Source organism: Theobroma cacao, chromosome 9 (genome assembly GCF_000208745.1).
Source record: "Theobroma cacao cultivar B97-61/B2 chromosome 9, Criollo_cocoa_genome_V2, whole genome shotgun sequence".
Classification (NCBI taxonomy): Eukaryota; Viridiplantae; Streptophyta; class Magnoliopsida; order Malvales; family Malvaceae; genus Theobroma; species Theobroma cacao.
Window position 1 is genome coordinate 469,748 of NC_030858.1, and position 13,318 is coordinate 483,065.

The window sequence follows — 13,318 nt, forward strand, 5'->3', positions numbered from 1 at the left end:
AATAACTAAAATGTTTCAATATCATATAATAAATAGAAAGATATTAAAAAATTTATAAACATGACGTTATACATCTTTTTAGATTAATCTTTTTCTAATAATTCCGTGACATTTACGTTTTTTTTTTTACTGATGCCTTTTTTTTACCTGGAGGCCTGTGCTAACAACATTGATATGACATTGTTAGGCTCAAGTTCTTATTTCTAAGATGATCCCCAAGCACAGACTGTAGAATCCCAACTAATTAACTGCTAATATTTTCCTCCGCTAAAAAAAATATATGCTGCAGATACTGTTTTTGAGAGAAACAAAACCAAAAGGTTAAGGGGACAAGAGGGAAGCAGAAGATCTTAATCAGAATGATTTCAGGCCCTACCAAAATACTACCCAACTTCTCCTGCAACCCGAAACCCTTGGCCTGCCTGCCCTTCCTCCGTCTCTCGATGCGGCTTCTCTAGATCAGAAAATCTCAGTGGAGTGGACCATAAAAGAAAAGTCAAGGAAAGGATCAAGTTTGTCTTGAGCTCCTGGGAAACACAACTCATTACCACAGCATTTGCAAAGAAACGGAATCAGCATATGCCCACCAAAGATCTCTTGGCCCCAGCCATGTCAACCTTTTTAATGGGAATGTGATGCACACATGAACGAACTAAAACCTTCAGCCACCCCCACCACCACGTTTTGGTTCATCCCCTTTTGCCTGCCGACACTTTACATTATTCAATCACACATGTGCACATGCCAAATATGAACAAATTGCAAACTGAAGGCAACAAAGATCAGAAGAAGATGGAAATTATTTGTTATATTAGATAGAACACAATGTACAAGAATGATGTTTTACATATCGCAGAGTGAACATGGAATCTGAGAACCAGAAAGGCATGAAGCAAGCTCATTCTTATGCCTTGCTCAAGCTTTTCGAACTTTACAAATACAAATATGGCTTGAATCTTTAGTGCCAAAACCACACTCAAGCAAGAATCAAGAGTGATGTATGAAATGGGAAATACAAATCCTACCTATAGCAACAACAATGGTTCAACGGCCTAAGGAAGAATACAATGACCACTACCCAATGTGAAAAAAAATAAAGATATAAAATGTAAATAAAAACTGAGACTACGGAGAATAGAGTTTTGATGAATAAAAAACTTCTATTGGGGCATCTCAAAGCTGATATAGGAAATAAAACTTTGGTCATTGAACTGGATGGTACCCTTAACCATTTGCCTGAAGGAAAAGAAAAGTTCAACTGCACAGCCAAAAACCAGCTTTTGTCAGTCGATAGGAAGAATATTGGCTGAGTTTTAGCACCTTAAGCTTTCTCTCTAGCTTCCATGCAGTGTTAGCTCATCTGCTCTCCTATTAAATCCAGACCCACTAGGAGAAAGGTCACCCCTTGGAAGAGAAGGAAGTAGAAATGTACTCCTTGCGCCGCTAACAGACTCCTAATGGAAGCTGTGAGTAGGAGGAATGCCAGAGTGAGCTCTTTCCTGTATATCTTATTGACCCTCTTAACAGGTGTAGGAGCCACTTCTTTCTGTTCCTTTAATCGGTTTAATTCAGTGAGCTCACTTTCTGAAGCTCCTCTCTGGATTTGCAGCTGGTTCGTTGTCTTTGATTCCCTCTCAACAGCAGCCAGTAAGTCAGATTCTGATGACCTGCCAGCCTTCTTGGTGACAACCCACTCATAGGAGCTACCCAACTGGAATAATCCAGATACCATTGCGTTGAATTTGGTCACAGACATGGTGTTTTCAAATAGAAGGTAAGGGGCAATGAAAGGGAATGATTTTGGGGCTGGAAGGATGTTGAGGAATGACATAAACACAGGTACATAACAAATGACCCAAACAGGAAGCTCAGCCTCTGGTACAAACATGGTTAGCGGAAGAATTATGCAAAACAATGTGAAGGAGTAGAAGGGAAGGATAAGTTTCCTCAATAAAAAGAATAGCAGTATTAAGTTTGCTTTCTTCCATATTGGTATCTGCAGAATTACAGCATTAAGGGTACTTAGTATACTATAAATAAACCATAACCGCCAAAGATTGGAAGTTGTGTAACAATTTACCTTGGAAGTTATGATTGCTGGAAGGCATAAGCGGAAAAGGTGCATAGGTCCTGAATGCCAGCGATGTTGCTGCTTCCTGTATGCTTCATAAGACTCTGGGACTTCACAAAGGACCTAAAAGTTTACACAGTAACTGGCTGTTGTCAGGACATTCCCCAAATCTTCCATAAAAAAAAATCCTTAACCATCAACTTCTTTTCCATTTCATTTTTCAGCAAGGAGTTATGCACTTAAATTTGATCATTTGCAGCTATGATTCTTAAACTGAAAAAATTTATTGATAAGCAAGACTGAGCCAGATCAACTATTGCGACACATAGTTTAAATGATGCATGTATCTTAATCAGTTTTGCCAAATTGGTGAAAGTAGACCATGCAATGGTAAAAATCAGAAAAGAGAAAATTAAATGAAAGTCAATTTGAGCCAAAAGGGATTAAAATAGTATAACATGAGGGTACCTTTACATCGTTAAGGAAGATGAATTTCCAGCCGTTGAGATGAGCGCGAACAGCTATGTCCATATCCTCTACAGTTGTCCTTTCAAGCCAGCCTCCAGATTCCTCAAGAGCTTTAATTCTCCAAACACCAGCAGTTCCATTAAAACCAAAGAAATTTAAAAATACACCATTAACTTGCTGTTCAACTTCAAAGTGGAAGCATAAATTAATGTGCTGGAGACGAGTCAACAAATTCTCATCCTTGTTCACAAAAGCCCATCTAGCTTGCACTAAACCTAACTCAGGATTGTCCTGCAAGATAAGGGAGACATACATAGTAAAAAGCCTGATAAGCTGATTGAAGGAAAGAAACTAAACCAAAATGATTCTGGCTTGTTTAGCTTCACCTTGAAATGTGGCACTGTTTGCTTTAGAAAATCTGGGTTAGGTTGGAAATCAGCATCAAATATTGCTACAAACTCATAGGCCTGTACATACTCGCAGCTCATTGCAGACTTAAGATTCCCAGCCTTGTAACCAGTTCTTACCAAGCGATGTCGATAAATTATGTTAATGCCCCTTTGGTTCCATGTCGCAACCTCCTCTTTAATTAAACACTGGATGCTTTCGTCATCAGAATCATCAAGAACTTGAATCAATAATCGATCCTTTGGCCAATCAAGTTGGCAGACGGCAGAGATAGACTGCTCATATACCTGTATTCACTATTCCATTAGAAAGCTAGTCTAAAGTAATAGTCACGAGAATAGCAACATAATTTGTCAAAATTCTTTTAAAAACAGCTGTTCAATTATTCTCATGCCAACAACAAAAAGTATTTGCCTTGCATACAATGAAATCATGTCCAATATTCTTAAACGTCTAACCAATTCGTAATTATTTGTTGAGATCCAATTTATTGAATGCATTCTTTTACTTTTCACTACAACTCTATGAGTCTGTTAGATCATTGGTAGAAAAAGAAACTGCCAGGCATAGATCAGTTTATTACCTCCCTCTCATTACACATTGGGATTTGAACAAGAACCATGGGGTACTCATAGCCTGATCCCTCGACATCATCTGACTTGAACGGATCCCCCACAATTCTCGGCTTAATCTTCTTGTATTTAATCCAAAAGCAGCCCAAGCAAAGTATCATACGATCTGCAGATTGGATAAGGAACAGAGCTACACAAAATTTAGACAAAGCTTGAATTAGCGGTGCAATGTACTCGGCCCGAAATGACAACCAAGTAACATAAACCAAGTGGAGCAAGCCCTGGATATCACTAGTCCTCGGAATGTGCAAACCGGGATTCTGAAAATAGTGCCAACCCTTGAAATAAGCAGCAACCTCAAAAGCGAGAATTGTCAAGGAAGTCGCCAGGAAGACTTTAATGACTGTGAAGAGCAGTTTTCCTTTCCCCAACTTTTCACTAGCCAGAGCAACATCTTGCCTGAAGATCAACCTCCTCTTTATGGTACCAAGCAATGCCCAGAAGAGTGTAGCAATCCAAGCAACACAACCGACAGCACGATGAGCCTTGAGAAGTAAAACCCAAGTCACTTGCTTGGCATTCTTCCCTCTGCTCTTTTCCACAGGCCTGAATGCAGCATCTGGGCCGTCGATTTCTACAACAGAGTAGTTCGGGTTCTCCATCTTTACTACCACCGGTGTTCCTTTCCTGGTATCCTTTGCCCACCAATTCGAGAAATCTAATCTTGGAGCCATTTCCTGCACGGTGGGTCTTACTCTTTACTTCAACAGGCAACAAGCAGCCAAAATGAACAACCGTGCACTACCCAGAAACAAAAACAAAAAACAAATACAAAAAAACAAAATCCCAACAATTGTTCAGCACTCAGATCTCAAAAAAAAAAAATCAAGTAATGAACAAGAGCAATTGCAGACCCAATTACCAAGAACCAGGATCCCCAAATTACAAGGTGAAAGGAGTCAGCTTGAGGCTCTCCATTGTAGAGAAAAATGTAGCAAGGGAGAAGCGAAGAAAACGGAGTGTCGGAGGTTGTTTGTAGTTTGCAGTAGCTAAGGGCAGTCTAGAAGACAAACCCAACATGGGAAAACAACATGAAGAGGAAAGGTATCTGCAGCTGTAAGACCCCCTAACACCACACCATGCGGTTCTTTTTTTTAATTTTTGTTTATGGTCTGATAATCCAAACAAGCAAACCCCTCCATTTTTAACGTCCCACCCAGAATTTACTCTTTTCTTTGGCGCACATATTTTTAGCTTAAGAATGGAATCTGCGAAGCCAGTTAAGAAGCATTAATTAAGCAATACTAGAAGACACTGACTAACTTAAATTGGACTTCCGTCGCCAACACACACTCCAGCTAGACTAAGAAGTAAACAGACACTCCATCATTAAGTCACAAAGCAAAGATCTAGACGCAGAAGGATTCGGATGCGGACCAAGTTGTTTTAGTCTTGACCAAAATAAATAATAATAAAAATATTCCTACTGAACAAGGGAGGGAGAGAACATGGAGAAATTAAACAGCTAAACATGGTCATCCCTAGCAAATTTCTAACATAAGTTACCTACTTAATCTTATTAGTATTAAAAAATAGCAAAATAACACATTTTGTCATTCACCCAAAAAAAAATTTAATTATATTTTAGCACGTAAATACGGTATACGATATAATAACACGCATCATATATTCTACCAATATTATTTTGATTAATTCTTTATATAAAAAATTTCATAAAATTAATTACATATCGTAATAAGGCATTAATGATATAGTAAAAAATGTAACTTTTTTTTTTTTTACATTGTTTTTTGGGGTAAAGATGATAATGTTTCACGTTTACTGTCGGTTACATGCTGTAGGATAAGAATATTCTCTTGTTCTTTTACGTTGTCTACTTGCCTTGGCATAATTTAATACTTTGTAAAATGGAAAAACAAGAAGTTAAAATAGTAGGAAAAAAGAAAAGGACAAGACATTGATTTGGGGCCCTTTCCCGAAATGTCATTATTGCCCTCTGTCGGAGCATGGCAACTTTGGGAATGAAGCACCCTACGAAGGGAGCTGGATTGTCTTTTCACCCTTTCAAACAAAATTCTCCTTCGGTCTCAAATTGTATACATTTACTTGTAAATTTAAATAAATAATTTCACATTCTTATTTCCATTGAATTAAAAATAAAAAAGAATTTAAAGATCCAATCTCTTTTTTATTCAGATTTTTTATACATAATAAATAAATAAATAAAACGTCCTAGTTGAATGATGGTATTCCCAAATTAATAAATGATGAGATTTATTATTAAAAAAAAATTTCTTTTGAAAGGCTACAAGGATCATCTATTGCACCTGGGAAAGCAGCGTATGATAGTAACAATACTTAATGTCATAAAGTAGCATTGATATTTGCTAATTAAAGAAAACAAATTTTTTAGAGAATTAAATAAGAATAAAGAAAGCATTAAAATGTCAGGCATCTGGAAGCTTAATAAACAATAAAATTTTGTAGAGGTGCCATCATTGGGTTCATTATGTTCATTATGTTAATGATGGCTTCACTTTATGACAAGTAAAACATAATGATGATGAAAGTGCTTAGTGTAGCAACTTGACAACTTTGTTGTGGCCTAATGTTCTCAATTTTTTTTTAATTTTAAAATCAAGAATAAATTCTATGTACATTTATTTCAAATTTTTTGCATGATTTTTTTATTAATATCATATAGATAATTTATGTTTTCATAAAAAAAATTAAATTATTAAATACTTTTAATTTTTTATTAAATAAAATTAACGACATAATCTCTTATACAAACTGAAGTTAATTATGTAAAATTAATTCAAAAAATTAAAAAAAAAAACACATGGAAGTGGAGGTAACCCTTTTTCTACTTTCTTTTTGTTTCTCTTTTTGATCTTGGATAACATGGAGAGGTTTCTTTTTAAAGGTAGTGGTTATTATGGTTGAATTATCTCCTCAATTGTGTGGAAAAGACGTTTGATTTTGGGGTTTAACGCCCATACAATAGCCCCCCTCCATCTTTCCCCTTTGTTTTCTTTTCTTGCTCCCCACTTGCTCAAGCTCTGTACAGTAATTAATTTAATTAAGATGGTGTGTCTCGAATTAAGAAAAGTAGTAATTAATTTTTTGATTAATTTAGAAATACAGGTCAATATCATTTTTTAATTTATTTTTTCTGGATTTCGTCTGTGTGTATTATTACTAATCGAAATTTATCTAATCTTATGATCAAAATTTTTATATTAATTTCTGTGAAATTAAAAGAAATACTGCTTAAGAATGTAAAAAAATTTATGTATGGGGAAGATTGGAACGTGGAGAGGTGGGTGTGTATTAGTTGTTTTGTGGGACACCAATTTGCATTTCATGTCTAATTTTGGTCAAATAATTTTCCTCCATATCCAATGTTGTCTACCACCTCCCTAGCAATTGAATGAACCAAATTGTCACCATCAATCATTCACACAACAAGGAAATTAATGAAAAGGAAAAGAAAAGAATGGTGAAGTTATCCCATTTTTCTTTTATTTTTATTCATTTAATAATATCATTCTCTGTCTCTTTTCTTGCATTGGTCATTGTTTTATTTATTTATTTATTTATTTTAATTTGGGGTGTTGGGCGACTATTTGCAGATCCGTCATCCCTTGCATGTGATGCCAGATTGTGCAAACTAACCAAATCCAAGAGGATATCCATCTTAAAAATTTGAGCAACTCTGAGCTGGATTCTCTTATCTTTTTTTTCCCTAGGATGGTAAGTAGCATTATCCCAAGCCTCATAAATCTGCTGCCATTAATTAAATACTCCTGATTGAAGCATGTGTTGATCATGCTAAATCCCAGTTTTTTTCAGAGGCAAACAGTCACAATTAATTAAGGAACACAACTAGTAAAAGCAAGAAATATCGAAGACAGCTCATTTTTCTTTTTGTGTTGGTGACAAGAATATGAGATGGAAACATACAGATAGCTAGGTTTCTTTTCACATATTAGCATATTCCCCAAAAAAAAAAAAAAACCCTTGAACCAGATGTCGGTCCAGGACTTGAAACATGTATAAAGATAAACTCGACTTATATCGTTTATACCGATAAATTTCTATCTAAGTATGACGATTTCATTTCATTTTTGTCGTGGAAGGAAATCACATCAAGTTATTTGCATATATATTCCATGGACATGAAACATTTACTAACATTGTATATACAGCAATGCACATGGGAATTTCCAAATGGACAAGACTGCTACCTATGCGCATGTTTTGTTGTTTTTCCAAGATCTCAAACTCATGGGAAAATAATAGTCGGAAGAGAATGAATTCCCTGCAAATTTTTGGATTTGAGGGGTCAGCGGTGGAAATTGATTTCCAAATGACATGAAATGATGGGAATTGACTAATTTAATCTCTTGTTTTAACAAACAAAAGAATGGCTGGAATTTCCTTTTCGAGCTCGTCAAGCATCGAATTTGCAAGCAAAGAATGATGCACAAAGAGAGAATTCGGAATCAGAAGAAGACAGCCACACGCACGCAATACCCTACTTGCCATCCGAACCCCACTGGCCACTAGGGATGCCGATGCCTCCCTCCCCTAACACCCCAATTCTTTTGTCGGCGGAAAAACCATAAATAATCAACAACAAAAGCAACTTTGGTGTAAATTAACTAGGTTGTGGGTGGACCTCTCTCTGTATGACCACAAGTACAAACCTATTTTACATTTCTGTTCATGAGGTTACGAGATGGTCAGTCCTCTCCTTGAGGTTTCGTCCACCGACAGAATCCATAAGAATAAAAATCTGGTTTCTATGTAAAACTTACTTATATATATATATATTTATTACTACAAAATGCACTTCTGAAATAGTCAAATGATTGGATTTTTTTAAAGAGTTTTTCTCTTGCTCTATTGTATTTAAATCTCTGTATAGGAGGCTAACAGTGCTCATTAAGCTTAATTAAGTAGTTTAAGCTAAATATGGAAGGGCAAAATGCATGTGATTGGATTAATACTAGTACTAATAAAGAAACATTTAATATATATATATATATATATTTTTATTATTTTTTTTTTGCAATGAACCGAAAAAGTCAGACAGGGACAAGGTAAATTAGAACATTGGGTTAGTTTTTTGACATAAGAAACATATGATCCATGTTGTACTTTTGTAAGTAAAAGCAACAGTTAGATCATGGGTGAAAGTGACATTAATCCAGATCAGGATAACAAATGCATGTGCAGTTCCAGCAAATTAGGCACTTACGACGTCTTGGTCAAAAAGGAAAGACAAAGTACTTCCGAACTGTAACAGGTAAAGAATTACTACAATTATTGGGGTTGATACCCTTCCAGATTTTTCTGCTGCAAGAGTTAGGTAAGTAAATGAATACATTATCCATGATGATATGATCCCAAGGCAAACGTGGGGACAGCATACAAGTTGCATCAAGTCACAATAGGAGGGAATGCATGCAATAAATGTATCAATATTATTATAGACCATGTTCCCTTCTATATCCTTTTGTTGCTTTTCTTTGCCCCTGCCGAACCTCCCTTACTTGGAAGAGTTGGGTTCTTGAGTGCTAATTTAAGACAATTCTCCTACTAAATCAATACGCTTAAGGAATGGAAGATTGATAAATAATCAATTCATGATCCATTTGATGAATGACAGGATTGGAAACTTGGAAAAGAAACCAGGAGTTAGAAACCTTGTAGGAACCCTCGACGTTGGTTTACTTTCGATGAGCCTCCAGATCCAGCATCAGTTTTGGTGGTTTTTTCTTCTTTTGATTATATTTGGCATATGAATACCACACACCACCAGCCGTGTTGATAACCAATCCGGTAACGTTCAAAGCATGTACTTGCACCCCACCGAGTAATATGAAACCAAGCGTCTGAGGAAAAAGGGAAAATTTTAGTCTGTCATGTGATCTAAAATTTTACCTTGTCAAGAAAAGATGCATGTTCCATTCAATTCCAGGAAGACATGAAGAAACGATGGGATTTAAAATTCTTGAACAACAGTTTTGGGAAAAAAACTGATTCAGATATCCACCTTGCATCCCTTTTCCCCCAGCTTAAGCAGCAAAGTTACTTACCGTGGACCCTACGCCTTTGAGTACTCCAACAATGGTTGTAGTAAGAGCAGAGTTAACTATGGTACACAAAAACATGGTGTAGTTAAGGGCAATGCCCATAACCAATGAAAGAAGCAGGATCACCAAAAAAGAGAAAGAATTGCTCTGCAAACATAGACAACTGATGTTAGGAATCAAATATATGAACTGCTAATGACATCCAACGAACAGTAAACCAACTCACAAAGGCTTAATTCCCAATTTTGACAATCAAAAATTTCAAATATTTGGGAATCAACTAAGTTCAAGATTTTTATTTTATCTGGTAGTATGATATGAAAGGAATTCGTTTCGACATCCTATAGAAAAGTGGGCTTAAGCTCTGTAGAACATAAATTGCTGAAATGGAGAGAGGAAGCTATGGGCAGTCAACTACCCTATGTTAAATGTGCAACCGAAATAGTGGATACAAGCAGCAAAAGATCAAAATTCATAAATAATGCAAATCATTGTGGTAATGGTCCTAATGGAAGTTGAAGTGGTTTTTAAGATGTCTTCCTTTGGGAACACAAACAAAAGTAAATGTATGGAATGATATGCCAAGAGATTACTTGTTTAAGCACAAGGTGCTCTGAAAACTGAGGGTGAATGATGTTTATGCAATCTAAACCTCATGCTTTTCTTGATAGGTTATGTGCCTTAAGAGTCGCTTATCTCACCTACACTGTAGGTATCAAGAAGGTCTTGAGGCTAAATGTTATTGGAAATTTTGAGTGACTAACAATTCATTCTTTCTCATACATTTATAAATTCTGCCAAATAAAAGATACAGCTTAGTGCAAAAGAAATTTTCACTTGGTCTAGTGCCTTTGGTTTGGGCCTAACCATATGAAAGTGTCACTGCAACATAACAGAATCGCAAATGAATAACAATTTAAAGAAATGGGTAAAGATCCTGACCTTTGCAAATAATATTGACAAAGAATTTGGAAACTCTCCTGTCGCTATGATGAGAAACAGCAAAAATGGAAGAGAAAGAAAACTGTTATAGAACATTATCTCCACTGAAGAAAGCCCATCCTCTGCACCAGACTTCTCCACCAACACAAGGTACATGGTCTGCGTTTTAGTTTAAACTTCACTATGAGAAAGCAAACTCTATGCAGGTCATAATGGTAAACCTCAACATGCAACGCTAAAGCTGGAACAAGAACATTCATAAGCACATAGAATTTTAAACCCAACCTGGAAAAACACAGAAGTTAGGGCCATGCTGTATCCGAAAAGGTCAAAAGAAAAATCTCCCATTGCAGCTACAATAACTCCTGCAGCAGTCAAAAGTACTGAAAGGGTCACCTGAAAATTGACAATGAAGCAAGTAATGGCTGAGATTCTTCAAAATCAAGTTCAATAAATCCGATATTATAAACTTTATGTTGGGCATAAAAATGCAAGAAAACCCTTCAAAAGTAGCAAATCTCAATTCTAAGGCCAGCTTCCTTCATCAAACAATTCTTCTAGGCTCAAGAAACAACGTGCAAATGCACACTAGCCAAGTTAATCATATTCAGGACTAACAAACCACAAGTAACCAAAGAATCGAAAGTGAAAAGGGAAATGTCTTTGACACCTTTAGTTCAGCTCTGTTTTTGTTGAGACAAAGAGGGCAGTTGATACTTTATGATGCATATCATGCAATGCAAACTTTACTAACAATTGAACTGTAAAATAGCGGTACTATTATAAAGCTTAAGCAAAGCATATTATAAATCAAAAGCGATTGACACGAAGTTGTGACATAAACTTCAAATGATCTCCTTAACAGTCCTTTAGAAGACCCAAGCTCCCAGTCAAATGCAAAAATCACATCACCAAGAGATCAAGAATTTTTTTAAGAAAAAAAAGGAAGAAAGAAAGGATAAGGAGTAACTAAGGTGAAAGCCCATCAATGAAATGACAGCACAAACCTGAGTTGTAGGCTTTCCCTTTCCTGAAAAGAATCCAGCAATGAGCACAGCAAGTGGTGTGAGCCTCTTTATAGCAATATACATAGGAATGTTAACGCCTTTCAAGCTTGCAAGAGCAAATGCCACATTAGCATTGTAAAATAAAGAAATAGGGAGAAGCCTTTTAGCTGTCGTGATATCAATCCCTTTAGCTTTTGAGTAACCCACTTGCCGGCCAAAGTGAATGAGCAAGGCAGTCGCCAATTGCTAAGACAATCAACACAGCAAGTAAGTTCCTTTTCGATAAATTCCAAAATTGAATATGCCCATCATTTTCTCAAAAAGAAAAAGACATACCTGCACAGTGAGAAGGGTCATGGAGTGCGCATACTGCATAAGAATTGCCTTATTGATGAAAACCATGGCCATCGAAGCAATCCCATATGACAAGGCCGCGGACAAACTACATTGCAAAACAAACCTTCAGCTTTGTGCTTTAATAATTCTTATCCATCATTTGCATCTTGTTTATGTTCCCCAGTGTTTTTTTCTTTTTCAGTTTTCTTACGGAAAAAAAAAAAGGAAAAAGTAAGAACAGTACTTTATGGGCAAAATAAATGGTAACTCTGACATCTAAAATCTTACTGTCGGAACAAGTACAAGGCAAGATTTACCTTAAAAAGGAACTGCTTTCTGCATCGCTGCGAGTGTCCATGACTAAGACCGAAGATCACGTTTGCAAAACCAAAAAGAACTTGACCAGCAGCCAATCCAAATCCAATCACATCCTCTAATTAACAAATTTCCAAATTCCCCAGCTCAAAAATTTTAGTACTTTAAAAACAAAAAAAAAAAGGTATTCCTGCAACTCAAAGAACAATCAGAAAAATTGGGTCTTTGGAACAAGCTCAAATCGGGGAAAAAAAAAAGGAAACGGGAGTCAACCCATCATCGGAATGCAAATCACCTGACAGGACTGAATTACATAGTCACCCAGGGCTGGTCTCTGTCTTCTTGAAAATTTAGAGAAACGTTGGATCGAGTGAAAAGGGGCTTAGAAGAGTTGGAGAGGGAGAAGAAGTGCAGTGAGGGTGGAGTGTAAGGATGGCATATCCAATAATAAAGTAATAAATAAAAAATAAATAATCACCGTTAAGAGAGGAGAAAAAAACAAGGAAAGGGAAGGGAGATTTAGCATAGAAGGGTTCACAAGTGGCGATGGAGTGGAAATGGGCTCGGCTGGGCACAAAAGACATCGCCATCAGGATCACCTGGGCTGCTCCCTCCCTGGTTGGCTCCTTTCAAAACACCTATGGAGCTTTGGCTGTTTCGTTGTTGCACCCCCACAAAGCCTCCAACAACTAATAAATACATATAGGCTCTCATTTCTCAATTTGTAACGGACCCTGTAAACATGTAAGCTTATCCGGTACCACTAATCCACTCTCTCACTCTCTCTATGGTGCTTCCTAAGTCCTAAGAACAAGCCTTCTTGTTGTTTAAGCCCAACAACAAATAAACCAAACTGACGCTAATACTAATCCCATAAGCACTGTTAGTTGCCTTATTTAATCAAGCTAATCATTGTGTAGCCTTCTTGTTTTAAATTTCTTTTTTCTTGTTTTTGTTATTCATTTTAATTATAATATGAAACAAATAAAGGAATAAACGTGATTATTATATATATTTTTTAGATTTAAGAGAAAGATATTCGAATCTTATTTTTAACGAAAATTATATACCAAT

The 13,318-nt window shown here is 36.3% G+C and overlaps 2 protein-coding genes across 3 annotated transcripts; both read right to left on the reverse strand.

Moving 5' to 3' along the window:
• LOC18587646 (probable xyloglucan glycosyltransferase 5) lies at positions 783-5,034 on the reverse strand. Of its 2 annotated transcripts, XM_007011565.2 has the most exons (6): positions 4,442-5,030; positions 3,531-4,320; positions 2,926-3,234; positions 2,540-2,830; positions 2,081-2,194; positions 783-1,996 (listed from the first exon to the last, which is right to left on the reverse strand). In XM_007011565.2, the coding sequence occupies exons 2-6, from the start codon at positions 4,251-4,253 to the stop codon at positions 1,352-1,354; spliced, it is 2,082 nt and encodes a 693-aa protein (XP_007011627.2). In that variant the 5' UTR covers positions 4,254-4,320; positions 4,442-5,030; the 3' UTR covers positions 783-1,351. The 2 variants fall into 2 exon arrangements, with proteins under 2 accessions (XP_007011627.2, XP_017983549.1); XM_018128060.1 differs by having other exon boundaries at positions 783-2,194; positions 4,442-5,034.
• LOC18587647 (putative UDP-sugar transporter DDB_G0278631) lies at positions 8,847-12,927 on the reverse strand. Its single transcript, XM_007011566.2, has 8 exons — positions 12,540-12,927; positions 12,247-12,362; positions 11,930-12,035; positions 11,594-11,839; positions 10,872-10,982; positions 10,587-10,745; positions 9,648-9,791; positions 8,847-9,443 (listed from the first exon to the last, which is right to left on the reverse strand). Exons 2-8 carry the CDS (start codon positions 12,285-12,287, stop codon positions 9,279-9,281), a joined length of 972 nt encoding a protein of 323 aa, XP_007011628.1. The 5' UTR covers positions 12,288-12,362; positions 12,540-12,927; the 3' UTR covers positions 8,847-9,278.

Coding starts and splice junctions, on each gene's coding strand:
- LOC18587646 (XM_018128060.1), bottom strand. CDS start 4,253: ATGGCTCCAAGATTAGATTTCTCGAATTGGTGGGCAAAGGATACCAGG. Junction 2,831..2,925: donor AAACAGTGCCACATTTCAAG/GTGAAGCTAAAC, acceptor CTTATCTTGCAG/GACAATCCTGAGTTAGGTTT. Junction 2,195..2,539: donor TCTTCCTTAACGATGTAAAG/GTACCCTCATGT, acceptor GTAAACTTTTAG/GTCCTTTGTGAAGTCCCAGA.
- LOC18587647 (XM_007011566.2), bottom strand. CDS start 12,287: ATGGACACTCGCAGCGATGCAGAAAGCAGTTCCTTTTTAAG. Junction 12,036..12,246: donor GAAAGCAGTTCCTTTTTAAG/GTAAATCTTGCC, acceptor TTTGCAATGTAG/TTTGTCCGCGGCCTTGTCAT. Junction 10,983..11,593: donor AGGGAAAGCCTACAACTCAG/GTTTGTGCTGTC, acceptor GTCAATTTTCAG/GTGACCCTTTCAGTACTTTT.